We start from the raw sequence: 26,765 nt of genomic DNA on the forward strand, positions 1-26,765 counted from the left end.
TTCTTTCTTAAGCCAGAGAACCTGCAATGTAATTATGTATGGTCTGATATCATTGTGTGCCTAAATCCTGAAGTCAACCATAACATTAGCTTAAGACAATCTCTGTAGTGCCAAATTGAAAGAGCTGAAGGAAAGATGCAGCTGACAAGAGTCATATCTTTTGTTAGGCTGCAAATTAAAGAACAAAGTTCATTTTACTGGGACATTTTACCAATACCATTTGCTGGGTCAACAAAGGTTAGCCACTGAATGATTCGTGTTAGCTGCTGGGCTACTCACATCCTCACACATCATCAGAAACTACATCCTGCTACATTTTCAGCATATGACAGAACTTTCTGTAGAGCTTACTCTGCTACTCTAACCCAAATCAAACAATAAATTCAACTGAAATAAATGGAATGTTTTAAAAGGAGCAAACCTATAACTCCAAATATTTTTTGGAGAGAGGGCTAAAAAATATGTGATTGCATCAGCAGTGCAATGGGAGAATAGGAAGGTCACTCTCTTACCAATAACTCTATATACTGAGATGAAGACTAGAGTCAACAGAATAAAAGCCGTATTCCAAGTCCAGATTTTTGGATCCACAGCTGAAATACCCAGGAACATGAAGATAATAGTTTCTGCTCCACTGGCTAGCATTTTCATAGTATATTTTACAGTTGTAGAAGACTGTTCAGATATGTTAGCCTTAACATATTTCTGACAGCAAATGCCACAGAAGGTTATCCTAGAAAAAGAAACAATTGTTCATAAAATATGTGTTGCAACATTTAATATTATTTCCATCTGTCTGTCACATAGTGATAAAAACCCACTATAAATTCCTAAGAAAAGATACATTCATGAGCACTTGTGGAGTCTACCCTTGGTAAAAACCATATCTCAAACATAAATGCTGATGTGACCTCAAGTGGCCTGAAGACAGCATTTCATTAGAACATAACAGAATGTCATCCTCTTCAGATTACCATACTGCTTTCAATGCGAATTTTTTAATCTTGTTTACATTAGACATAATCTTAAATTAATGATCTTTTGCAGAAAGATTTTCAGAACTGGAATACACTTACTATATCATCTACAAACATGACAAGCAAAACTGAGAAGAAAGGTATGCTGGGAATCAATGGAGACTAAGAGAAGAAAGACCACAGAAGTACTCAAGCCAAAAGAGGCAACATTTAGGCAAACCTTAATGGCCAGTCAAGAGAGAGAGAGAAGACAGAGAATAGTGACATTTACACAGTGCCTTAGAAAAATATTGCTTTAGTTTCAAGTTATAGGGAAAGATGTCAGCACAAGTGGACAACTGTTAAGTTTGAAGTGCTGTTAATAACAGAGATGAAAGAGTCATGTCTGTATTTTGCAAAGGAGTTCTCATGTTGCTCAGCAGATACTAGAAAACTTGCATTCCTTTTCAAGGCTGAATGACAGGATTGGCAAACTATAATCTAACGTAGTGTGAACATAGTATTATCCAGCATAAACTTAATGAGAGTCATATTCTATAGTTGTCCCATATAATTTAGGTTTTCCTTTCAATGTTTTTAAAAACCATATTCCCTTCTCATCCCCTTTGTAGGAAGTAATAAAAAGAGACTTACGCTAAGATGGCAGAAAGAGAAAGCATCTCTGCTGTGAGGTAGGACAGGTAGGAAATGATAAACACAAATCCAGGTTCAATGATCCTCACGTGCTTGGTGAAACGACTGACCAATGAGAGCAGGAACGCAAAGAAAATGCCAACCAGTGTCCCACCAAGGCTCACCACAAAGAATGACACTGAAAAACAAAACACCTAACACAACTTAAACCATAGAAATATAATGGTTTGAACTATTTCTCTTCCAGAGAGAGGACAGCAAATGACCAGTAAATCACAGAAAAAATTGGAGAACATGTCAAATTCATTTCTAGGCTCCAGGCTTTTGAGCACTTGGTATGTGGATGTAGCATTCTGTAGAGAAACAAGGCTGCTTCTGTTAAGCCTCACCACTTTACTTTTATTCAAACCCACTACATTTCTTTGTACTATTTTTTCCCATGTTCTGTAAACAAATGGTTTTTTAAAAAGCATATTATAGAATATGACAATGTCACTATTGAAACATTTATTCATAAGATAATTTAGTTTCATGCAACACTTGGAATGGGAAATAGTGACTAAATTTTCAGGCAAAATTTCTTGATAGTTAGTAGCAAACATTGCTTGATGGTGATCAGTGATAAGGAGTGCCAATACTTGTATGCAATCTTGACTTTCCTGGAATGCAGGGATAGCATTGGCTGAAATTAAGGAAATGCTATTTTTATTAAATAAAAATATACTAATTTTTTTTCTTTACAAATAAAAGATGTTTAGCTGTCAGGTTTGGTGTTCTCAACAAATGAACTCCACATCCATTGAGTCTCCTCAAAAGAAAAGAGATCTGATTGTGTTTCCCAAATATTCAGAAATATTTATTTATTTATTTTCTTAAGACATTTGCCTATGCCATACAAATGTGTGAATATGGGTAATAATGGAAAGAGCTGAAAAATATTGCCACTAGCATAATAAAAATATTTTGTTTAAAACACTGTATATATACACCAATTGTGTGATACAGAATTCACTTCTACGCACCTATGCCTTTGAGACATTCAATCCCCGTCACATTCGTTGCACCTATCGCAACAAAAGAGTCAAACACATTGTACAGCACCTGGAAAGAAAAGTAGACTAATTTAATAATTGCTCCTGAACTGAGCCTATTAAAATAAACTCCTTAGGGACCTCAACATTATGAAGTCTGAAATTGTGTTTGACTGAGGGAAATTCTGTCTGGAGGATGAATTTTATATTTTCTCAAAATAACAGAAATGTACTGGGCCAAGAAGAAACAAAAATTTAAAAAAAGAAAAAAAAAACACCTCACAGCAATACATTTCTCTCTATGTATAAGAAGCATTGTTACATATAGATGTTTTTCTAAAGCATTTCTTGCTGTAAAATCCAAATATTTGAAAGATTAATTTATTCACATGCATAAGATAAATAAGATACTTGATAAGACAATAATAAGATGCTAATAATAAGATACTGAATTGAAATATGTTGTATATATATAAGTTGAACATAAGAGAGGATATAATAATTGTGCTAAAACTTTTTAAATAATTGAGTAACAGTGATTGAGCAGAAAGTAATGAATTCACCTTATCTATACCAGTGCCTAAGGAGGTTTTTATGAGTATAATTTTTGAGATATGCCAATTTAATCTGCTCTTAACTCCTCCAGTGGTGAATGAGGACTTTACTGTGGCTTTCTCAGTTTTCCTTGTTGCAGTTAAACTTGATAATTCTTATATTATTCATGCAGTCATGGTATACAGGTTACTTTTTTCTGTAAGAATAGTCTTTTACATATTTATGTCTAAAAATGCTATACTCTCCACTTTCTTCCGTCTTCCAGCCTTTTCTTTTTCAAGGCAGTAACTCCACTGTTTCAAATTTCCTTATAGGCCATGCTTTCTAGCTCTGGATCATACTTGCTTTTCTGTATTTTCATCAATAAGCAATCAAACTTTCTTTTATTTGTAGTCTGTTTGTATTCATTTCACAGTAACAAAATCTCCTTTCCTTCTGAAAGCCAGTGATGTTGATACTTGAGTTCATCAGAGGTTTATTTTAATTCTGGCAGTACCCCAGAAGTACTAATGACACAAATATCCAAGAGCAATTAGGTTTCTCTGGAAGCCATACTGTCATTTTCAAACTCATGTGAACAGTTAGGCTGTTGCCATTGACCTTGGAGTGCTTTGCTTCCTTGGCTGCAAAAAGTTAAGTCGCTGGCAGGAGCAGGAATAAGAAATGATCTAAAAGTGAACTGAAGCTGCGCAGCAACTTGTTTGCATAGCATCTTTCTGCCTTAGGACCTCCTGGACCACTAGCGCTGCACTACAAAATTATTGACAATTTCATTCAGGGGGAAAAAATTGTGTGAAAAGAAAAGGTGTGTCAATCAAAATAAAAATATCAGTAGAAATCTGGGATTCTTTTATATCTGTTACAGACTTTCTAAATAAAAAAAAAAAAGTTTGCAAAAAAAAATCAGAAACTTTATAAAATTTGACAAAATTTTTTTCCAAATTGACTCTTTGTTATATATCTGTTTGATAAACATGTGATCAAAGTAAAACTAAGGGAGTGGGCATAAACACTTGGAAGAGTATTCTCTCTCTCTCTCTCTCTCTCTTTCACACTGGCTAAGGTATGCCTATAAATTATAAGCATAACACAAATATGGAGAAAAATGTATGTGAATTAAAAATAACAGCAAAGGAAGGCTTAAAATCCCTGGAACTGATTTCATTAAGTCATGAAAGCCTTACTTAAACAGCAAAGGCAAATAAAACATGCACCCCTGAAACCTGATTTAAAGTGTCCAACTCAGGACTATGTGTTTTATGTCACTTACCACCTCCAAAAAGCTTTCAAGCTCAAACATCTAATGTTTGTAAGCAAGAGAGAAAACACCATGAGCTGCAGTACAGTAGCCCATGAGTAGATACACACAGAGAGTACAGTGTTTCTTTAAAGGGAAAAATGCACTTCAGAAGAAATCCCCTTGAGTTAGGTTGATTTTGGGATATATAATTTACTTACCACAGTTACAGCATCATTCAGAAGAGATTCTCCAAAAACAATGATGAATAGAACTTCATTGACGTGGACTTCTTCAAACACTGCCAGAACAGCTACAGGATCCACAGCGGCAATTAAGCTGCCAAAGAGGAGGAAGTCCAGCAGCCCAGAGTGCAGTTCACCTTCAAAAACAAAACAAAGAAATTATAAGCAGAATAATCTCTGTATTATCAATAGCAATAACAGACTGGGATATTACAGATAATGCCAAATACGGGAAAATAGAGATGCCAAGGTATAAACCAGAACGCGTGTTACAGTGACTACTTAAAAAGTTCTGCACTGAATCATGTTGTATCCTACAAGTTTTGTTGGATTCAGCATTGGCCTATGTGGATCAGAGTTACTTCTGGGAGAAGGACCGGTACTGGTTTGTTCTTGTGACAAGACAGTTCCAGATCTAAATTAGCTTTCTATTTGTGTGTGGTATGGTTTGTCTAACTTGACCAAATCATCCCAGGATAACTGAGAACTCACAAGATGTTAAGAGGTTCATACCAGCACTTCTGAAGTAAATGTTCCAAAATATTTCATGTCACAGGTCAAATCTGACTTTTGGTCACTAAGAACTGCTACAGTGGTATTTAACTGCACTCAGTACAACTGAACACCAATTGCGGCCTCCTTACTTGCTGATAGGTGTGGTTAAGCTACTTGTTCCCAAATTACGATTCATGAGGCTGTTAAATTGTCTGCAAGTGGACCATAAAAATAGATGAAGGACCAAAATGTACCTCAACATGTTTGTGTTGTAGTCCCTAAGGAATTTTGGCAATAATTTCAAAAGTTTTGAAGCTACAAAACTCTGGTGACAGTGTAACCTGGTATTTTTTTTAACTTAACTTTTAGTTATTACAGTTATTTTGTTCAGTTATGCAAACAGACCAAGACAAGAATTCACTGTCATTTTAAAAGTAGCAGAAAAAGAAAACAGCATAAACACAAAAAATGCTTTTCTCAGCTTCCTAAATATCTAGCAAAATCCACCCTCTTCATGAAATCAAAAGTGGAAACCTAGTCATTTTTTTCTAGGGAAAAGATTTCTGAGCAGTAAAATTCCCTTTGTGTTCATTAATGGATGGAGGAAGCAAGGTTCATTAAGAAGTGATGTTGCCAAAAATTATATGAGAAAGAGCAAAGAAGGAGTAGATTGAGAATTCATTCATTAAAACACAATGCATAGGCCCATGCCCAAAATTATCAGGCATGATTTCTACAGGTAAAGAATAAATTAATCTAATTAAATGGTTTTGAAGCATGAGTCAGACAATGACAGTCAGTAGCCATAACCACAGGATCATGGCCACCCCTCTAGAAAGAGCTCTGAAAGGTAATTTTTCAAATTCAAAATGATTTGTGCTTAGAATGTAATTGAAACAGAAACCGGGTTCCAGATAGTTTTGATATACAATGGCATAGGCCTATTTACTCAAGAAAATATATATGGGCAGTCAGAGGCAGGAGTAAACAACACCCTGTTATATGTGACAATGCCCAATGTTCTGGTGGAGCTGCAGATGTATATATTCACTCAACTTCTATCTGCCAATCAGAGTATCTACAAGGTTTCTATACAGTATGTACAGTTTCCATACATCTTAGTATGGCCCTGAAAACAGAAATTCATAGCTTGCACAGATGTATAACTACTTTATTTTTTCAAGATGATAAATAGTCTTGTTCACACTTGGACCTATGGGGCTGCGAACAAGGACTGAGCCTATCAGTTTTAGCATCCAAGTGGGGTTGAGGCAGTGACCTTAAGTCTGTGCCAAAAATTCTGAGAACAGCCTTGAACCTAAATCTAAGCAATGATTCCATCAAATGTTGTCCTTCTCAGGCAGGCCTAAGGAAGGAACAAGCCCAATGACAATAACTATCAGATATCAGGGTATAATAGAATGTTCAATTTTTATTTGAAAATAAATTGGCTCACTAAGATTGCTTATCTTTTTTATGTGTTACTAATTATAATCATTGGTACATTCTTTGAAGACTTGCAAATCTAGTAAGCAAATATTTGTGGGGAGATTAGGAAACATCTATAATTCCTACAAAACACTGTCAAGAGGCCTGTCATTTCTAAATCAGACTTTCATTTAGAGTAATAATAGCAGTTATTTTCAATTGGTATATGACCATGGCTTCCTCCAGCTCATCAGTGACACCTGACCAAGAAATGTTCACTGGGCCCAGTTTAAGACTTTTAGACACACTCAACATGTTGCAGCTATAACCTAGATTGTACAGGAAAAACTGTTCTAAGCACTAGTCACAACCACAATACTGCAAGTGTTAGTTCTCCAGTGGACAGTGAACAGTTCACTGCAATCAGCAATTACATACTTCTTCCTGTTCTGTGGAAGCAGACTGATATGACTAATGGTTAACAAATAATGTGCTAATCTTTTTATTTCAGTTCTAAAGAAGGATTTCTTCATCATTACCACCTTCTCAATTTTCCTTCTGCAAATTGTTATATCTCAAGGGTATTGAATGCCGACAAAGAGCTGCTTTTATGTTTATTTATGTAGGAAATCAATGCAATCCAGTTTGGATTATGCATTCCTGTATTGATGGACAGTACTACAAATCCACTGAATGGCAAATCTAGAAGTCATTTGGTTTTAGTTCATTTTAGTCTGGAGTAGATTTAAATTTCTACATTTTAATGATATTACTTTTATCATTATTCATTTCAATTGCAGAATAAATGGGATAGAAATAAATTTAAGCCATGGACCTTCAACGAGAAGGTACTATGAACTCTTCTAGAAACTGAGCAACTCAGCATTCTTCTATCTTCAGCAAGTAACAACAGCAAGGTTTTTGACAGTGTGGTGGTTAGATCTTGTTGACCTCTTGGAAGTCAACACAATAGATTCCGTGGATTACTAAGTCTGTGTCATGTAGATATTTTAGACTCCTACTCAGCTTTGCTGGAGAATGACATAGTTTGAATCGGGGACAGCCTTGTCTGGCCTTTTTCACAGCTGGAATTAGAACTCTAGTAGGTCTTCTTGGCAAAGACAGGTCCCCACAGTACACAAATAATGTTCTTTCTAAACATTAAAGTTTGCCAGACATGTCATTTTATTGTTCACCTTTATTAACATCCCCGTATTTCTCTCTTTTTCACAGGTTAGCTCTGACCTGTGGTAGGGGCTGATTTTCCTGTGTAGCTGTAAGCTCAGAGTTCTAGAATGCATTGTCACTAAAAGATTCACATATTGATGAAGCTGAACATATAACCATCAAACCCAGCTTTTGCAGTTAGTCATGAGTTGTTTACAGATTGGGAGGAGAAGAATAATTTTTTTTTCCTAAATTTTTTTTTTTTTAACAGTAACTTTTCTATTTCACATGTTGTAAAGAAATAAATCCTTTCCCTTTAATGACTTATAGGAATGTATTTTTAAAGTAATTATCATACATTGTATTTCCAAGAACAGGTTTTTTTACAAAATATTTTTGGTCATATTTTTAAATTGTTCCAAGCATCTTGGATATTTAAATAAAGAAATCTTTTTCCAATCTGTAGTAGAAATATCCTTGTCGTATATTTTCTTTCTGAACACCTGATTTTAATTATAAATGTGATATTGTGGATTAAATATATTGCTTAATGCACAGTAAACCTCTTATCTACCTAAAAAATGTCAAAGATTTTTGCATCTGAGCTGCCACCTTTGTGTCTTCTTAAAAAACTATTACTACTTCTAAAATAAGAGTTATAATAAGGTAAATATCTAAAATGTATTCATCATAGCTGTCTATATTACAAACATCTGCAATTACATAACAGGAGTCTTAAATGAAAGTAGATATTAAGTACTGCTGTTCTGTGCCTCTTCTAGCAGTCCTGTGCCCTTATATGGCAGTGTAATTAAGACAAAGTGTGTCTTGGAATCACAGAGTGGTTTGTGCTGGAAGGGATTTCTTACACTCTCCACTTCCACTACCTGGGACACCTTTCACTAGGCCATGTGCTCAGAGCCCCATCCAACCTGGCCTTGAACGCTGCCAGGAATGGGCCATTCACAGCTTCTCTAGGTTTCCCTTTCTATTGCACAAGCAATAAGAAACCCTCACTTTTTGGATTTGTGGTCTAGGAAACTGTGCTTCACCCACCCTTTCAAGCCCCTTTGGACTGCTCCCATTAAAATGGCTTCCTTTGATTCTTTTTTTTTTTTTTAGGTAAGACATCTGCTACTTCATTCTGTAAAACTTCTGGATCTTCAGTTACAGACTCAGAAAATGCAAAAGAGATGTGTAGATGGGTCGTGCATATATACTCACTCAGTAGCCACTTAATATTGGATAACACTTACTATAAATAACACTTAATTGCATTCATAACATTAAATGCAGTAATAACATTTATTATTAAATAACAGTAAAAATAACACATTATACTAAAGTTGACCTTCAGAAGGACACTTTCATTTCAGAGTAACTTTTAAGGTTTCTACCGCAGCAGAAAGAAACAAGCCCTTTAGTGTGTATTTTTGTCCAGATGTCCATTAGAGAAAGAATCCTGAACTTTATCTTGAGAGTGTGCACACACATTTAGAGCAGGACAATATAAAAGACATGGATTCAAGTAGCTTTTATACTTTCCTTAGGGAAGATTGTTCCCTAAGGAAAAGGTCATTCTTAAATTTGATAAAGATATTACAAACTGCTCCCATTAAAATGGATTTTTTTCTGCTGGAAAGAGTTGTTACATTGTAACTTATCACCCATCTTACATGATATACAGTGGCATTCATAATTGTGTCTTTACAGATCAAACTTACCCATTATTCCTGTCAGATAGACACCATAGAGAGATAAACCAGTTGTGGCAGCATTCCAAACTGTCCCAATGACAGCATACAAAAGGATGGAGCCAAGATTTCCGAAGAACAATCTATTTGGCATAAAATACCCAGCATCCAAAACAATGGGGGGCAGCAAATAGAAGAAAAATACAGTTGGCGTCAGGGAGAAGGAGGCAAGATGATCTGCTGCCCATACAATGCCACCAAGGAAAAGACCAAGGACAATCAGCAGAGCACTTTCTGGAACCACCCGAGTGACTTTGTGGGACAGGTGGAAAACTGCAAGGAAACACAAAAACAGTGGGTCAGAAATTAAATGGAGAAAGAATTTGACCAACAACTGTTGTTAGCTGGCAATTTTGACTCCACAGAAACTTTTTACTTTCAATGTGATTAGACCCAAAAACGTGTATGGAATTTTTGGGAAACAAGACACTTATAGAATAAAAAAAAGGAGTCAGTCTTCAGATTTTATCCAGCATATTTTAACTTATATGAAGCCAATATTCCATGACATTTATATCTTTCATTGGGTTATCTTCTCTTAACAATATCTGTCTAGAGAAAGATGATGTTTTGTGCAAAGCAGTAAGTGCAAGGCTGAAAAGCAGTGGAGAAGTCCTGGAAATGTATGACATTATGGTTTATTTCTGTAACTAAAAATATACATCCAGCCTCCTAATTATTGTCTTTAAAAATTATCAGTTTATCAAAAGGCTTATTGGAAGATATGACAAGGATGCTGCAAGAAGAACTAGTTTCAAGACAACTCTTTTAAAATATATAAATATTCTGATAATGTAGCCTGCAGCAGGAAAAAAATGAAACTTATATCATGGGAGATCCCTTTTGAGCCTTTTCTTAAAGACATCCCTAATAAGGATTTCTCACAATTCAGAGGCTTTCTGAAGGAATTGAGGTTTAGTGGTTCCTTCAAATATGTACTTGTGGGGAAAGGTTCTGCAGTAGGCTGCTTTCTTTTGTACAAGGTGTCACAAAATTTGCATGTTACAATAGTCTGCAAAATCTGTTAATAAAGACAAAGAGTATATGGTAGCTATCACAGCAAAATACATAACAGTATGGTGTGTTCAAACTATTAAACTAGCCAATTATTAGAAGGAGGGAAAATTACTGAGTTCCATAAGCAAATCTAAAGAGACAGAAAGATGGCACAACCAGACAGAAAAAACATACTGTTCAAGGTGACAGAAACACAATTAAGACTGCAAATACATGTGGCAACATATATTTATAGTGCATTTGATAGGTATCAGATAAAAGAAAATAAAAAAGCAGAGAGAAGAACAGAGAGAAGTCTACAAAGAAAAATAGAACATAAAATAGGAGGAATAGGCAGAAATGTTTGATAATAAGTAAGGATGGGTGGTTTAATTGACTGTCTTGGGATTTCTGTAAGCTTGCCCTTCAGTTTATCTTAAGTAATGATGTGTCCCAGATGGCCTGAACCCTGGTACTTTGTGAAACTGACACGATAAATATGTTTACTTACATAGCCTTGTGTTGAAAATGCGAGTTACACTTCAGGAAGAAAATTTTAGTAAAAGCCACCAAGTTTCTCTGGTGTGAACATCAGCTGTGTTGAAGCTGTTACAATGCTAACGCAATTTAGCTAAGAACTAGCTTGGACAAAAATCCATCATTGTGAATTCCAGACTCTTAAGCCATAGTAGAAGAATCTTTCCAATGACCATGTCGAGATCTTAGACCAGGTTACTTTACTGAAAGACCATTGTTTTTCTTCCTATCCAAGTATTTGTCCTTGTCAAACATTTACTAGTTACCTTTTAGAGTGTTTTAAGGGCCTCACTCCTGAACTGTCAGCTTTTGCCTTGGCTGCATCTACACAGGCACCATCCATCATTACAGCAGCCCCACAACAATGTTCTTCCTTAAGCTATAGAACCTTCATGGTCTCATCAGAACAGAAAACATAAAAGTGACCACAGCCTCCCTATTCCAATAATGAGTATGAATGTAGATGTTCCTGAGTGTTTGCAGACAAGACTTGTAAACACAGCTAAAAAAGTGGGATGGTATTAATACAAAAGCAATCAGACATGAAAACAAATTGCATTCAGTGAAGCTGATTAAACCATGCCAGCTTTCTACGTCATCAGTGTCATGTAATGAAGAGATGAATGACACTTCACAGAAACAAACACTCTGGTTTTTCTGTTAAGTTTCCTCTCTCTGTTATAAAATCCCTTGGACTTGCATTAAAAAAGAAGAGAGAGGAAATTAAACTAAGAAAAATAAACTAGTTATTATTCCATGTGTACAAATTGTGGCATTTACCTTCTCAAAAGTCCTTCCTACTAGTCATTCTTGATTCCTTGAATTTTCAGTCAGTGAATTATCAACTAATTTATCACCTCACAGAGAGGGGATTATCTCCTTATCCCTGAAAATGAATGTTGCTGAGCTAGTCTTACTAACCAAAGTCTGTTTTTCCTACGCTTAAGTTAGCAGATAAGCCATGACTACAAGAAGTTAAAAATTTTAAATGAACCTGTGAAGACCTTGCAAAACTAGGCATTTGGAAAACAATGCCCAGCAAAAATTTCATATTTTGTAGAATTCTCCCCTTTGCAACCAAAACCAGTTTTAAATGCTAGGAAGCCAATCTGATTTTGGTTATAACATTGTCTCCCCCTAAAAGTTGCATTTTCCCAGTGAATCAGCTCTGTCTTATCTGTCTCAGTCCCTTTTAATTCCAACCCACTGATTATCTGTGCCAGATTTTAATATTATCAGCAATAAATTCTTCTACTCTGTTAGTTTAAGGATGCAGGCCATGAACAAGAAAGTTATTGCATGAATGGGGTCTAGAGAAGCCTCTTTCCATTTTTGCGTATGGCCCAAGCAAAATCTGAAAACCAGACTGTATTTGTTTTAAAATAACTGCTTAGCTAACTCTTCAGACAGATAGCATGCTATATGATTAACAGAAATATGTCTATAAGCACAGAAATAAATAAAAGGAAAATACCACAACAGGAAAATACCACAGCTGATGAAATACAATAAAGTAGCTTTGGACTGAGATGCAATTGGAACTTAGATTAATGTTTGAGCTCATATTTGCACCTACACTTTTTTTTTTTTTTCCTGGCTATGTGTATGAAATATATTTAATCAAGACTGTACATTATGAGTAGTTATTACATTTGTGGAATTTGATAGATAGGTTAATTCCAAAGTCATTCCTTAATGTTTATTTTTGTAATTCATTATTAAGGAATGTCTCTGATGTATTCTGAGACTATTACAAACTCACGCAATGATAGAACTTCCGTTTCATAAAGTTTGCCTTTACTTGTCTAAAAGAGATCCAAAAACTGTGTTCCCATGACAAAGTACAACTGGAAACTTTAATTACACCTAAATGTCTAGCATGACTAGGTATTTCACCTGACTGAGGAGCAAAATACAATCCAGCAAGGTTTGTAAACTCCTAATGGACAAAATGTTTAGCTTGATTCTGATGTGAAAGAAATTTCAACTATCAGGAAGGAGGATAGCATGCAGTGCTGCTCAGATAAATTACTGTAACAGACCCAGAGATAAAATTGTCTACTTTCACTGCTGTTAATATGTTTTAATGAGGAGAGGGAAAGGATAAAGGAAGAACACCTGTAGACAATTCATGGCATAAAAGAAATAACCATGCACAGGGCAATTTTGTGATTTATAATTATTAACATTTAACATTTTAACATTTAGCATTTGGAATTCATCTACCTAAGTCTAGATATAGTATTAAAGAAAAAGTTAAACATCTGCCTCCCTTCCAGTACATGCTATACCTGGTGTGAAAGTGGGTTGGACTGGCTACTGAGTAAACTGGGTTTAAATTCAAGCTGAGCATCACCAAATTAGAAGTTTTCTACAAAATTAAGAAACAGTTGCACAGTATAAACATCCTGTGATTTTTTTTTAGATGCTTCCTTTGAGATCCAGGAAAAGGGCCTGTGGCATTTAAGCTATCTGATGAGAAAGACAAAACAAATTAGCAATCTGTGATGTGGTGGCTGGAACCACTATCTTTTGATACAAAGAATGAAACATACTTTAAGAAGTAAATTGAGATTTATGGCCTTTTATAAATGCAGTAACTTAGATTAAATCCTTCAGTGGAATTTACAGCATTCAGTGAATTATCTCTTGCTTTCTAAGGCCATCTGTGACTGGTTTGGAAGATGTGATTCAACAGAATAAGCTTATTCTCACTTGCTCAAAGAAATGAAGTCAGGAAGACTGGTTAAAAGAAAGAAAAAATTAATTTAAACATAATAAAGGAGAGATACTGTACAATTCATCTTCAAGTTGTAATGTTTGTAGACACCTAAAAATTTTCTGAAGTAGGGTTTTCACTTTTTTTTTTAATTATCTCTAACAAAACCTTTAATTTGGAATCAATACTGATTTTTTCTTATCAAAAGAAATATTTTCATTTAGCTAGAGCTAGGATGTTTTTTGCATTATTTCAAGCCGAAATTAACAATTCAAGATAGATTTACAATCTTTTGAAAATACATCACTGCAAAAACAAAAATCTGAAAGTACCTATTTAAAATACTGCTAAATTCCAGGAGTTATGCAGTCATTTCAACACTATTTCAAATGAATAATTACGTTTCTATTGACTTTGATAGTGTAAAATCAAGTCTCTGAAAACAATGAAATTATTTTTGCAGCTAGTATCACTATTCCAGTGAATCACAAAACGTACCACACATGCACAGTACACAACGTGTCATCCAGAGAAATCAAGAACTGACCTATAATAATGATGATAATTCTCTGATTATTTTTTTCCATGTATCTTTGGACAAAATCCAAGAACACATAAAATAATTTAGAAAATTAAAATATCAACCCATCATTTCTATAGTTTCTGTGAAAGCATAGATATGAATCCACAAACATTTCTAAGCTCTTCCTATCAGCGTTAGTGGCAGGCATGAGGTCTCCCATATGCATTTTTACTAGTGGTTCAAATATGCATTGACACTCCCTTATTAGTCTTCCAGTTTTTATTTTTTATATTCTATTTTCCAGTTCTGACTTTTTAATTTTCACTTCTAAAGTTGAAGTTCATACTCCATCAAGCCATGGGTGCTTCTAATTGGGGCTCCAAGGCTTGATTCTCTGCAGCTGCTGAAAACCATGGCTTGCCATTGACCAAAGTGAGAGCAAAACACAGCAAGCTCCTTTGTGTTTCTTTACTTTTCAGGGATGCAAATAACAGGATCTCCAAGGCAGCACACAATAAGAATTTTTTAATAGCACGAGAAACTTCTTAAGAGAAGGCATAATAAATTACACAGAAGAATATTCTACCCAAAGAGAACTCTTCCCTCTAAATACCTTCCAGTAGTTGGACACTGACTGGCAAGCATAAAATTTTTGTATCTTGCCTTATGCACCTGTTCACGTTCTCCTTAGCATTATAAAGGAATTCAATAAAAAAACTGTTTAGTTCTACCATTTTTGCAATTTTTTCAGTGGTGCGTTCTGCAGATATATGTTATTATTTAACACCAAAAAAGAAAAACAACAACAACAAAACCAAAAAACAAACAAACAAACAATCAACATTCCTATAGCATACCTGGAGAAAAATCTGGTTTATCTTGCCTGTATAATAGCTCAAAATATAGTCAAATATCAGTTTGTGACCTAAATTGTATCAACTGTAGCTGGTCAGTAATGTAGTTCAAAAGAATCCATTGCTATTATGTTGGTCTACCTGACTAAGACAGGGCCATACCCTCTAAAATATAATATACAGCATGCATTTTCAAGAAAGGATCATTTTGCTTCTCCCATGCCTAAAAGTCATGGATCCCTGGGCACACTCTTGCTCAGTAGCCCCACACCTTAGTTGCAGCCACGTAGTGGGTTCACAGCTCACTATGATCAACTGCATTTGCCATACCAAGAAAGAAGCAGCAGTACTGTAGAAAGACATACAGCCAATACACACCCCTGCAAGAGATTGCAACATTCATGGTGGAGGAACTGTGTGTAGATGCTGGGACAAAGAAAATTGTGTATTTTCTATGTTTGTTTTTTTTTAATCTCCAAACTCCTTTAACATAGTAACTTTAGATTAGATTAGATTAGATTAGATTAGATTAGATTAGATTAGATTGTTTCCCATTAAACTGTTTGAGTTAAACTGTAAGAGCCCTGACATCTAAAAAGCAGCTGAGCAGTCACTGTTTTAAAATTACTTCTCACTCATGGCTTACCAAGAGTCTTATATAATCACTGACTTTAATTGGCTTCCTCTGGTGTGGGCTGTGGTCCTCTCATGATACTGAGGGCAGTGTATGTCAGTCCCATGTCAGTCCCAGTCTGAACATCGCCTCGTCCAGTCTAACAGTGAATTTTTCTCATAAAATGGACAGCACAAAATCCTTAGCAAACTTATCCATTGCAAAGGTTTAGAAAATTGCTTAACAATAATGACCATTTTTTGTTTCATTTTTAATCGTGTGGGCAATTTTTAAAAGTAGTTCCCTTCAATGCTACAGTTAATTTTTTTCTGTTTATTGGGAAAATTCATTTATACTACCACTTTAATCTCAAATTTCTCCAGAAGTTTTGCTGATAAGTCTAATCTCTACTTACTCCACTCTTTACTAAGAGAAGGTTTTTGATACCATTTCCTGTTTAAGAAGTTTTACTTGTTTATAATTCTCCTATCTTTTATTATGGCTCCCTTTACTTCTCAGCTGTCATGACCACCTAGTAGTTCCTCAATAAACTTCCTGCACATGCTATACTTGATTTCTTTATACTCTCAGGTCTTCCATTTTCTGCTCTATCCATGTAATTTTTATATTCTCACAGATGCACCAATTTTGCATCCTTCAGTGCATTGACCTCAGTTGTACTGGATCTCTTAGTTAACATGTCTTTCATGACTTGACTTCCTGAGTTTCCTACTTTAGCAAACACAGCATTTCTTGCCTGCATAGCCATAGGCACACCTTTCAACTAATTACAGCTGCTTATGTAGGCTGCACAGAGTATCTGGGAATTATCATCAAGAACCATAAATACTAGAAGGGCTATTTGGCTGTTTATCCAGACCTTCATTATCAAACCATCATATTTAATGATCCTCATCTCAGAGGATTATTGCTCCAGCTAAGTCTATGTAAAGGTACACCACCAGCCCTCATCACAGAGACTTCATTCTGATTTCTAACCTGAACTTGTTCACAGATATTTTATGTACATTTTCTTTTGTGGAAGTGATATCAGTTTTCTTAAATGGTTGGTTTTCCCTAACATTAATTTCTTAATTTCCTATTATATAAGCTTGTCCCTGGTTTTTGAAAGTAAACCACTGCTTTTCAGTCTTCAGCTCTGTGTATTTCAATCTGAGTTCACCTTTGTGGATTCAGAGCCATCAGAAATATAGATTTCATTCTGCATGAGTCATAGTAGAAGCAGGTCCAACAGCATTAATAATTTCCTATCACAATCTATAGTTCAGCTACATCCTGGATTCTTTACACTGGTGACTCACAGTCACCCTGTATTCACTTTGTACAGATGTACCTCTCTTCCCCTTGCCATTCTCATGTCAATTCATGTCATGGTCTCCGAGTTAAACTGGCCTTGCTATTACTGTATTGCATACCTTCCCCTAGAACTCAGAATTTTATTTTTTTCCTTGTACAATAGCCAGATCTACATGAATACTGATAATGCCTGCAGAAATGAGTAATCAGAAACCTTCAGTAGGAAGGCCCACATCTGTGTAGTGGTCAATGAAAAAAAGAGCAAAACCAAAGCCCTGCATAACACCTGTCCAAAAACTAAACTCTAGTGACTTCCTCTGGCTGAAAAATAATCCTCTTATAGTTTAATACTTTTATCTCATCTTTTCTTTATCCACACAGAAACTATTTTACCTTGTGTTATCTGCAGATGAATTTAGGCTTAAATTAAAGAAAAAATATCTTCCCTTGTGTTCTAAAAGTGGTTCAGCTGAAGCAAAGATTAAAAACATTAGGGAACTGCATTTCTAGTTTGTCCAGGAAGTGTTTGGGCAGACTTGTCAGAACTGAAGCTGATCATTATTATTCTATATTTGCCGTTCTAATCTTTATCAACAGTGTGCTCAATTCTTTTTTTCCTGCTCAGAGGACTGATAGCATATTTGATAGTCCTTTGGATTCTGTTCTGTGGACCTTGCAACAACAAAACAAGTGTTGTGAATTGATGTTGCCATTTTGATTTGTTTATATACAACAGGCAAAAATGTCTTAAGTAAAGAGATTTTAAGGATTTCTTCTATCGATATTCCTTAGACAGACATTAAATTATTATATTAATCAGTACCTTATGCTTTTACCCAATCTAGAAAAACCATGAGAGATTTATTGAAAAAAAATTGGAGTTATTTTATACCTGAAGAAACCCAAACATGTAATATACATATATTGTACAAGAGGTAAAATCCACTTTTAGTGTGACATCTTGGTACTGCCTTAAAATATACTACATGAGCATGTCTATTAATATTATTTATACTTAATCTTGGTCATATTTGTTCCAAGCAAGGCACAGAAGTCCTTCATATGGAAGGACTGGTTTGAGTTTGGTTTAATCCAGCTCAAGAAACCTTGCTTTATTTGTCGCACAGGTAATGGTCACCATTTACAAAGTGTACAGCATTGTAATGAGCTCATTAAGGAGGAAATTTTAGGTAGCTGGTCTCTGTAGGTGAACAATTAACAAAATATGTTAGCAATTAAAAATGTAACCAACATACAGGTCAAGGTTCCCAGCTGATAGGTCATAACATAGTAAGATTGCCTCAAGCCAAACTCAAAGAAGTGTGTGAGTAAGCAACTATTACCTCTATAAGCACTTAGAACATAATGAAGTTTAAACAGTCAGGGACAGTTTATCATAATTATGCTAAATAGCTCTTTTTTGAGGGGGCAGTCCCACTGCAGTGCAAGTGTGGTAGCATTTGGCCCTTATGGAACTGAACAGCACTGAAAGAAAAATGGGAACAGTCAAAAATATTTCAAAATGAGAGCAAAGTACACATTAGAAACACCTTGAAGTATAATAGAGGATATAAAACAGGACAGTAAAAGAATCATAAAACTGCTTCACTTGCTATGTAAAGGTATTATAATTAAGTTGCAATATATTACAACTGCCCCAGCTTTAAAATTGTCTTCAAAGTTTCACTGAAAGCTATTGACAGATAGTGAAAGCATTTTTTTTTAGTTTTAAAATACCAAACTATTTTCCAGTAACATGGGTTAAATAAAGAAATGCCAAGAACTCAGCTTCACACTATGAATTTTAATTTTTTTTTCCTTTCAACCTCCATTTTAATATGATAAATTGATTGAAACTAAGACATGCTCATGGGAATGTTTTGGCATCTGCTCATACAGATAAAAAACTGCACGGAAATGGGTTACTAGTAATATGGTTGTTCTGTTGTATGATAAATTGTGTAAGGAATTACCAAAGCCTGAATAAAAACAATAATCAGTTCTCTCTTGCTGAGGTCTACAGTAAATGAAGAAAAAGAAGATGAGGAAGAAATCATTTAATGAATACCAATAGTAGGCTGAAACTCTGAAAACGTCCTTATATGGTAGAGACTTTCTCTTCTTCCCCTGTACTGCTTCCAGCAAGGCATAGTAAGGATTGTTGCTGCTAGGAAGGGCATGAGGGACGCAATTAAACCCTAAGGGCTAGGGCAAATAGCTATGAAGGGTGCTCCAAGTCATGGGGTAGGAAAGCACTTTTTTTCAGGCGCTGGGAGTGTGTCCCTCACATTCCACCCTGGTAAGGTTTTAATTAATACAAGTGGTATAGCATGGAATTACAGTGGAAGTATTCCTGATTACAGCAGTAAATTAAATAAGCATTACAGTATTCAAATTCACTAGCGATGCCCACAAACAAACAAACAAACAAACAAAAAACAACAAACAAGCAAACACCCTTATGTCAAGTAGCTCTTGCTTAAAACTGAAAATTTATTTGAGAGAATTAACAGAATATGCCAGGCTACTTTCCATTGAAAGTAAATACTAGTGCACCCCCTGAAAAGCTTCAAAGTTTTGCCAGTCATATGTTGGAAGAGAGTCTCCAGCAGCTTGATAAGAGAAGAGTTTCATGGTGGACTGCAACTCCTATACATAATTTCAGAAACTCAAATATATTGTTTATATGTGCCAGAAATTTGGTAATCTCATATTTTCTAGGTGAGATTTTTTTAACCAAAAAGTTGGAAATACTTTTAAGATAAGCATTCCCTATTGACATAAGGTGTCCAGAATTAAACAGATGGAGTCTCTTCCCATGCTCAACAAAATTCAACAGTGTGCGCCCACAGCCCAGAAATCCACTTGTATCCCAGGCTGCATCTAAAGCAGTGTGGACAGCAGGACAAGGGAGGACATTCTGCCGCTCTACTCCGCTCTGGTGAAACCCCACCTGGAGTTCTGCATCCAGCTGTAAGGTGCCCAGCAGAGGAAAGGCATGGACCTGTTGTAACAGGTTCAGAGGAGGGAACAAAGTTGATCACAGGACCGGAGCACCTCTGCTATGATGTAGAAGACAGAATGGGAGAGTTGGAGTTGTTCAGCATGGAGAAGAGAAGGCTCCAGGGAGACCTTACAGGAACCTTACAGTAGCTAGAAGGGGACTGCAATAGAGCTGGAGAGGGACTGTTCCCATGAACACATAGTGAAAGGACAAGGAGAAAATGGCCTTGAGCTGAAGGAGGGTAGATACTAGGAAGAAATTCTTAGCTGTAAGGGTGGTGAGGCACTGGAACAGGTTTCCAGAGAGGTTGTGGACTCCCAATCCCTAGAGGTGTTCAAGACCAGGCTGGATGCAGCTGTCTTGGTCTAGGGGAAGATGTGTTTGCCCACACAGGAGAGCTGGGACAAGATGATCTTTAAGGTCCCTTCCAACCCAAACCATCCTATGATTCCATGATTCTCTAATTTTTTAGGGCTTTGGAAACATCTCAGTGAATGGTTGATGATCCAAGAGCTTTGTCAGAAAATGGAGAAGTAAAAAATTTTGTCTTTAAGAATGCTCCAGCCATAATGTGTCACTTACCTGTTTCTCCATATACTATTACGGAGAATACATTATGGAATTTACTTCATGACAGAATAGCTGTTTTAACATTAGTAGTGCTAGTTAGAAAGAATATAGGAAAGAAGTGAGCAAGGTGATCTGTGGGAAAGAAAGAGGCAACAATTCTCATGTTACAATAGTTACACTGTACTCTGTCTATTAAGAAAACATCATTTTCACCAATCAAGCCTGTAAGTTTCTGGGTTAGGCAACAGAAAACAGAATTTGTTACTGAATGCACTCATTGCTGCCCGTAAGAAAGTAAATGTGCTCAGAAATCCAGATATGTGATTTATTTTCCCTTGGACTTAAGGGCAAGATGCATTTTAGTTTATATCACTCTAATTTTATCCTGCAAATGGCTCTGAGATACTGCTATCATTCAATGTGCTTTAGCTTGATTTTTGATTTTTGTCCTTACAGCTTCTCCAGTTAAGTAACATGTTAACTTTCATACCTTCATTATCTCATTTGAGAGGTGATGTACATGATGGTAGCAGCAGGAAGAACTGTAGTTTAATTTGGGGTCTTATACTGCAAAATGTAGCACATGGAAAATGATTTTGATGTTTTGAAATGCAGTAGGAAGGTGGTACGACAGCTGGTTTTTTCAGTCATGGATTTGTGTTTTGCAGTGCATGCACAGGCAAAATAAGAAGGGACAGTGTGCAAAAAGAAGTTCACAAGGAGATTAGTTTAACATTACTTTCCACAATGGAGAAATAAAAAGGAAGGGAACAAAACAACTGGCTAAAGCTGCATTTGAAGGCCAGCTCACAACTCAAATATTTTGGGTACTTAAGATGACTGTTTATTACAAGAAAAAAGAAAGGTAGAAACCAGACACAAATCCCTTTCTAAGTAAAAAAAAAATCCCAGAATGCTACATACATAGACTAAGTATCATTCTATTGTATGATATATAGTATAAAGTCATATCAATATTGGTTTCTTGTCATTGTAAAAGAATGTGCTTCATATAGTTAGATCCTTTCCAACATGGCAAAGATTTTGCATATATTCCTAAAAATATCTGTGCAGAAATTAAACTTTGGGAGCAGTAAGAATTCAGTATGAAACAAATATTACTAAACTATCTACGTTAGTGCCTCTTTTTTACTTTTATTGCCACATATAAAAGAATTAAACTTCAGTTGAATCCTAAAGTAGTTACGATTTGAAGAAACCTTTGAAGGTCATCTACTCCAATCCCCCTGCAACGATCAGGGACATCTTCAACTAGACCAGTTGCTCAGAGACCTGTCCAACCTGCCTTTGAATATTTCCAGAAACTCAGCATCTATCACCTCTCTGGGTAATCTGCTCCAGTGTTTCACCCCCCTCATCATAAAAAATTTCTTCCTTCTATATATCCTGAATCTTTTAGTTAACAACAATTAGTCCTAGTCCAATCCCAGCAGGCCCTGCTAAAAAGTCTGCCCCAGTCTTTGTTTTACCCTCTAAGTACTGAGAGACAGCAATAAGGTCTCCTCAGTGCCTTCCCTTCTCAAACAACCTGAATGCTCTCAGCTTGTCTTAATAGGAGAGGTGCTCCCACCTTCTGGTCATCTGGGTGGCATCCTCAGGACCTGCTCCAACAGGTCCCTTTCCTTCCTGTGCTGAGGAGCCCAGAGCTGGGTGCAGTACTCCAGGCAGGCTCTCACCAGGGCAGAGCAGAGGGAGAATCACCCCACTTTGACCTGCTGGCCATGCTGCTTTTGATGGAACAACAACAGGAAGCAACAATAAAATAAAACAAGGAGCAATAGCAATGCCAGAGCAATAAAAGAAAAACGGTGACTGATTCACACATTATTGTCTACCTGTCACAAAAAACCCCTGTCAATACCCTGACCCCCTTCTGCCTCACAACCCAACCCAGAGTGGGAACCCTCCCACCCTCCCCAGAAAATGATTTAAGGGGTAGAGAATCACCTCTTTGCCATGCCCCTCCTGACTGCTGCAAAAATTAATCCTGTCCTGGCTGGATCCAGGATTCTGTGGTTTCGGCACTACAACAGGAAACCTACCATTGCAAGTAGTATTTCATCTCCCTATAATCAGAAAGCATTTATCATATGATGTTATATTGACAAGATTCTACTGACTTTCAACATATTGGGGTCCTCCAAAATACAACAGACAACACATGCTAGACCAGGCAGCAAGAGGAAAATGTAAGATCATTTGCATGGATCTTTCCTGATACAAGAACTTCAGTACCCACACACAAGCTGAATTTCCACTTGCAGTGGCAGGTTTGTCTTGGATTGCTTTTAATCTTTACTCATAAATCACAATAAACAGAAGGAAACTTCATACTTCCTCCTGCTGGTTTTACATCCTCATACTTTCAAACACCAAACAGCATTTTTCAAGTGAACATGCCTTAAAAATTATGGTTTTTAGTAAGGTCAATTGTGCTGTGTTCCTTAAGAAAGGCTAAAGAATTAAGATGCCTTATTGAGTGCTTGAAAGTAATAATTTTGGTTCAAAAAAATTTGGCTTATCCCCTAATTACAATTTTCTTCAGTACAAGTATTCAAGACATGAAAACAAAATATTCTTCCGTTTACTGAAAGGCTAGGGAACATAAGGTTCAAATAAGATTAGTGTATTGTGTACTAAGGAATTGCTGCTCTCCTTAACTCCATGGTAAATGTGACAGTCCATTTCTTTTAAGCTCATGTAAATTGTAATGACCTCACCTTCAGATCAGAGAATGTCTGAAAATTGATTGAATTAACCTGAGCAGAGGAGGGGGCAGGTGAATTACAAAATTTTATTTTCAACTGACTTCCATGATGTATTTATCATACTGGAAAAAAAAGAATTTTCTGAAATTGTGTTCTTTATTTCTAACAAAAATTTTGGAGGGTTGTTGACTCTTTCTAACTTTTGTAACATAGAAAGTAACACAACCTGCCTTCCTTTTCCAGGCACTTCTACTGCATAAGTAGTGTAAGTTTTCACTGGTACAAGTTTCAGTCTCTATTAAAGACACTACACAACCAATTAGATATCGGGTCTGAGTGAACTACTAACCTATATTTTATTCTTGCCTTGAATCATAAGATTTTGCTCCATGCAGCAATTGGCAGATCCAGCTTCAAATATCCCAGAACATTTATAGAATTTCTGAGAGCAGGTAGAAAGACAGCTCTCTCATTTCAAAGAATACTTAGCATAAAAGTGAGCTGAAAAAATTGATGCTCAGTGATTTGATGCCTATTCATCTTCCCTAAGAAATGCTGCCTGTACAGCAGATACACTGTACTCCACAGGATAACATGGAGAGCTACTGGATGAGTCCTCCTGAGGACAGATCGCCCAAGAGCAAAAGCAATCCTCTCAAAGCTCTATAGAGCAAAGTCGCAAAAATCTTACATTGTTAACTCATGATAAGACATTATAATTAACAGACATCTTGATAGAATCTGTCAGGCACTAGTTTATGACAAAATCCTTTCAATGAATAGAAAATATTTTAACAGAAAACTTTTAATGACAGTCAAATGCTTATCTTTGTGATAACAAAGCAACAAAAATTGAAAAATTAATTAATACATGTATGGGTTTGTTAGGCTTTCAATGTAAATATGGAGATTCTTTTTGCTGTTTTTCTTGTTCTTTCATAATCTAATTCCAATGTTTTTATGCTTACGTACTAGCATCCTCACCTGTACCTTCCATTGTGTCCTTAATTCCATATCTTTTGTCATACTTTTTCATTCTTGATCAGGGCACTGCTCAGTTCAAAAGTGTTCATTTTTTTAGATGTAGACTACCTTTCTCAATTCATTACACCAGAAAGATTGTGCATGCAACTTCAAATACTTTTTTGCCTATGAAGTTATTAGTAATTTATTTTCTACATGGCTTCTATGGTAGCAAGTGAAACAATGGAGAAACATAAGAATAAACACAGCATTTAAGCAGTTCTACTTAGAAAAAAAAAATACACTATCCTCAACTAGTGATCATCCATAGCAGCTGATCTGACCAAGTGAGTTTAAAATATCTTTATCTGCAATATTGTGTCTTGACAAAATACCAGTTCAATAGTTGAAATGTCCTCCTATCCAGAGTCAGAGTTTTCACAGTCCTTTGTGAAATGATGTTAGCTAAATGAGTATAATTTTGGGAAGGAATAGAAGACCATTATGGCTATAATTTAGGGTCCTTTTTTTAGAAGGACAAAGGCAGTCTTCTTGAAAAAAGCCCATTAAAAATGGACAAACTGAGAAGAGGTTGTAAAGTGCCAGTGCTACAAGTGGAAGATATAGAAGTAATAGCTGCATAGTACAGAGGAGAGCCACAGAGGTGTGGTTTTCTGGCATACAGCTTGTATGCAGAAGAGGAATTTGTAGGAAACAGGGTACACTACAAACACCACTTCTGAGTTTACACATGTTCCTACTGATTCATTTATCTGCTGCTTGAGGTTAGTACTACCAGTTAACAGATCTCACTGCATGTTCCCATCAAGTAATAATTATAATTCCCATTAGAATATCAGTTCATCCTGGTTAAAATAAGAGATGAAACTCACACTGTATCAGGTAAGAGAAGGCAGAAGCGTGAGTGACATATGAGTGAAAGTCATTCATAACAGAAAACTGAAGCCACTCTGATCAAAGAGCACCTAGTTTAGAGGAGAGATAAATTATGCAGGTACTTTGTCATTCCTTTATTTAATTCACGGTGGCATGACCATGTGGCCACTATATGACCACCTTGTATTCCTCTCTTCTCTGTAGTGTGCAATTTTGTACCAGCTAACCAAAGTGTACCAATTGCATACAGAAATGTTGCTTTCTTTGACCGGCTAAGATGCAGATAAAAGTCCACCCATGTATGACCACTGCTAATCCAAGGTTCTGCAGATCTAACTGACATAGCACCTAATTCGGTAAACAGACTCATGAGGGACAAGAAATATCTCAGGAGGAGTCAGCATAGTTCACTACATGAAAGTGCTTGACTAACCTGATAACAATAAAGTGATGCACATGGAAGATGAGGGGAGAGCAGTGCCTGACGAGTTTCTAATGAGCCCTCAATAAGGCCTTTGACGCTGCCTTCCAGAACAGCCTCGGGCTGTTGCTGTAGGGGCTGGATGGGCTGCTGTGGGGTGGATTGAAAACTGGATGAATGGACAGACCTTGAGGGTGGTGATCAGTGGTGCAAAGTATAGTCGGAGGCTGGTAACTAGAGGTGAACCCCAGGGGGTCTGTACTGAGTCCAGTCCTGTTTAACATCTTCATTAATGGTCTGAATGACGGGGCAGAGAGTACTCTCAGCAATTTGGCTGATGACACAAATTTGGAGGAGTGGCTGATAGGCCAGAGAGTTGGGCTGCTACCCAGAGGGTCCTTGACAGGCTGGAAAATGAACTGACAGGAACCTTGTTAAGTTTGGCAAAGAGAAGTGCAGAGTCCTGCAACTGATGAGGAACAACCCACCACACCAGTATATGTAAAGGGCCACCCAGCTGCAGAGCAGCTTGGCAGAGATGTGAGGGTGGCCAGACACTGGCACAGGCTGCCCAGAAGGGTTGTGGAGTCTCCATCCTTGAAAATAATCAAAAGTTGTCTGGACGTGATCATGGCAATGAGCTGTAGGTCACCCTGGGTGAGCTGGAGCATAGGACCAGATGCTGCACTTTCTAACCTCAACAAGCCTGTGACACTATTATTTTATGATTTTGTGGACACTATAGGAGACCCAGTATCCAACGGTTTTCCCCAGTTCACTACTGTCCCGAATTCATTCCCAGAATTAAATAGGATGGAATAGCTTAGAGCCAAAATTATTTCAACAGAAAATCTGGATATTTAATTCAAACCAGGTCTTAGAGCACTTCAAACTCTAGACTGTGCATAGACAGAAGAGAAAGCATTCAAACACTGCTGGAATTAATATTTTAACCACTTAAACCACTAAGTAGCATTTATTAACTGAATTTCCCAAGCATATATCTAAGCGGCCAAGGTCTGAAAATTTACATCTAGATATTCACCAGTTTGTTGTTTCACTGGAGTAGTATTGTAATATCTCCAAACTATCCCTATATT

The 26,765-nt window shown here is 36.4% G+C and overlaps 1 protein-coding gene across 2 annotated transcripts in view; it reads right to left on the minus strand.

Moving 5' to 3' along the window:
• SLC9A3 (solute carrier family 9 member A3) overlaps positions 1-26,765 on the minus strand; it is a 52,139-nt gene that overhangs the window by 17,630 nt on the left and 7,744 nt on the right. For both annotated transcript variants that reach the window (XM_064421841.1, XM_064421849.1), the window contains exons 2-6: positions 9,493-9,795; positions 4,655-4,815; positions 2,633-2,711; positions 1,611-1,788; positions 513-733 (exon numbers count right to left, since the gene is read on the minus strand). In XM_064421841.1, coding sequence (XP_064277911.1) covers positions 513-733; positions 1,611-1,788; positions 2,633-2,711; positions 4,655-4,815; positions 9,493-9,795 — 942 coding nt within the window. The remainder of the gene's footprint in view (positions 1-512; positions 734-1,610; positions 1,789-2,632; positions 2,712-4,654; positions 4,816-9,492; positions 9,796-26,765) is intronic.

The sequence above is a fragment of the Passer domesticus genome, chromosome 1 (assembly GCF_036417665.1).
Source record: "Passer domesticus isolate bPasDom1 chromosome 1, bPasDom1.hap1, whole genome shotgun sequence".
Classification (NCBI taxonomy): Eukaryota; Metazoa; Chordata; class Aves; order Passeriformes; family Passeridae; genus Passer; species Passer domesticus.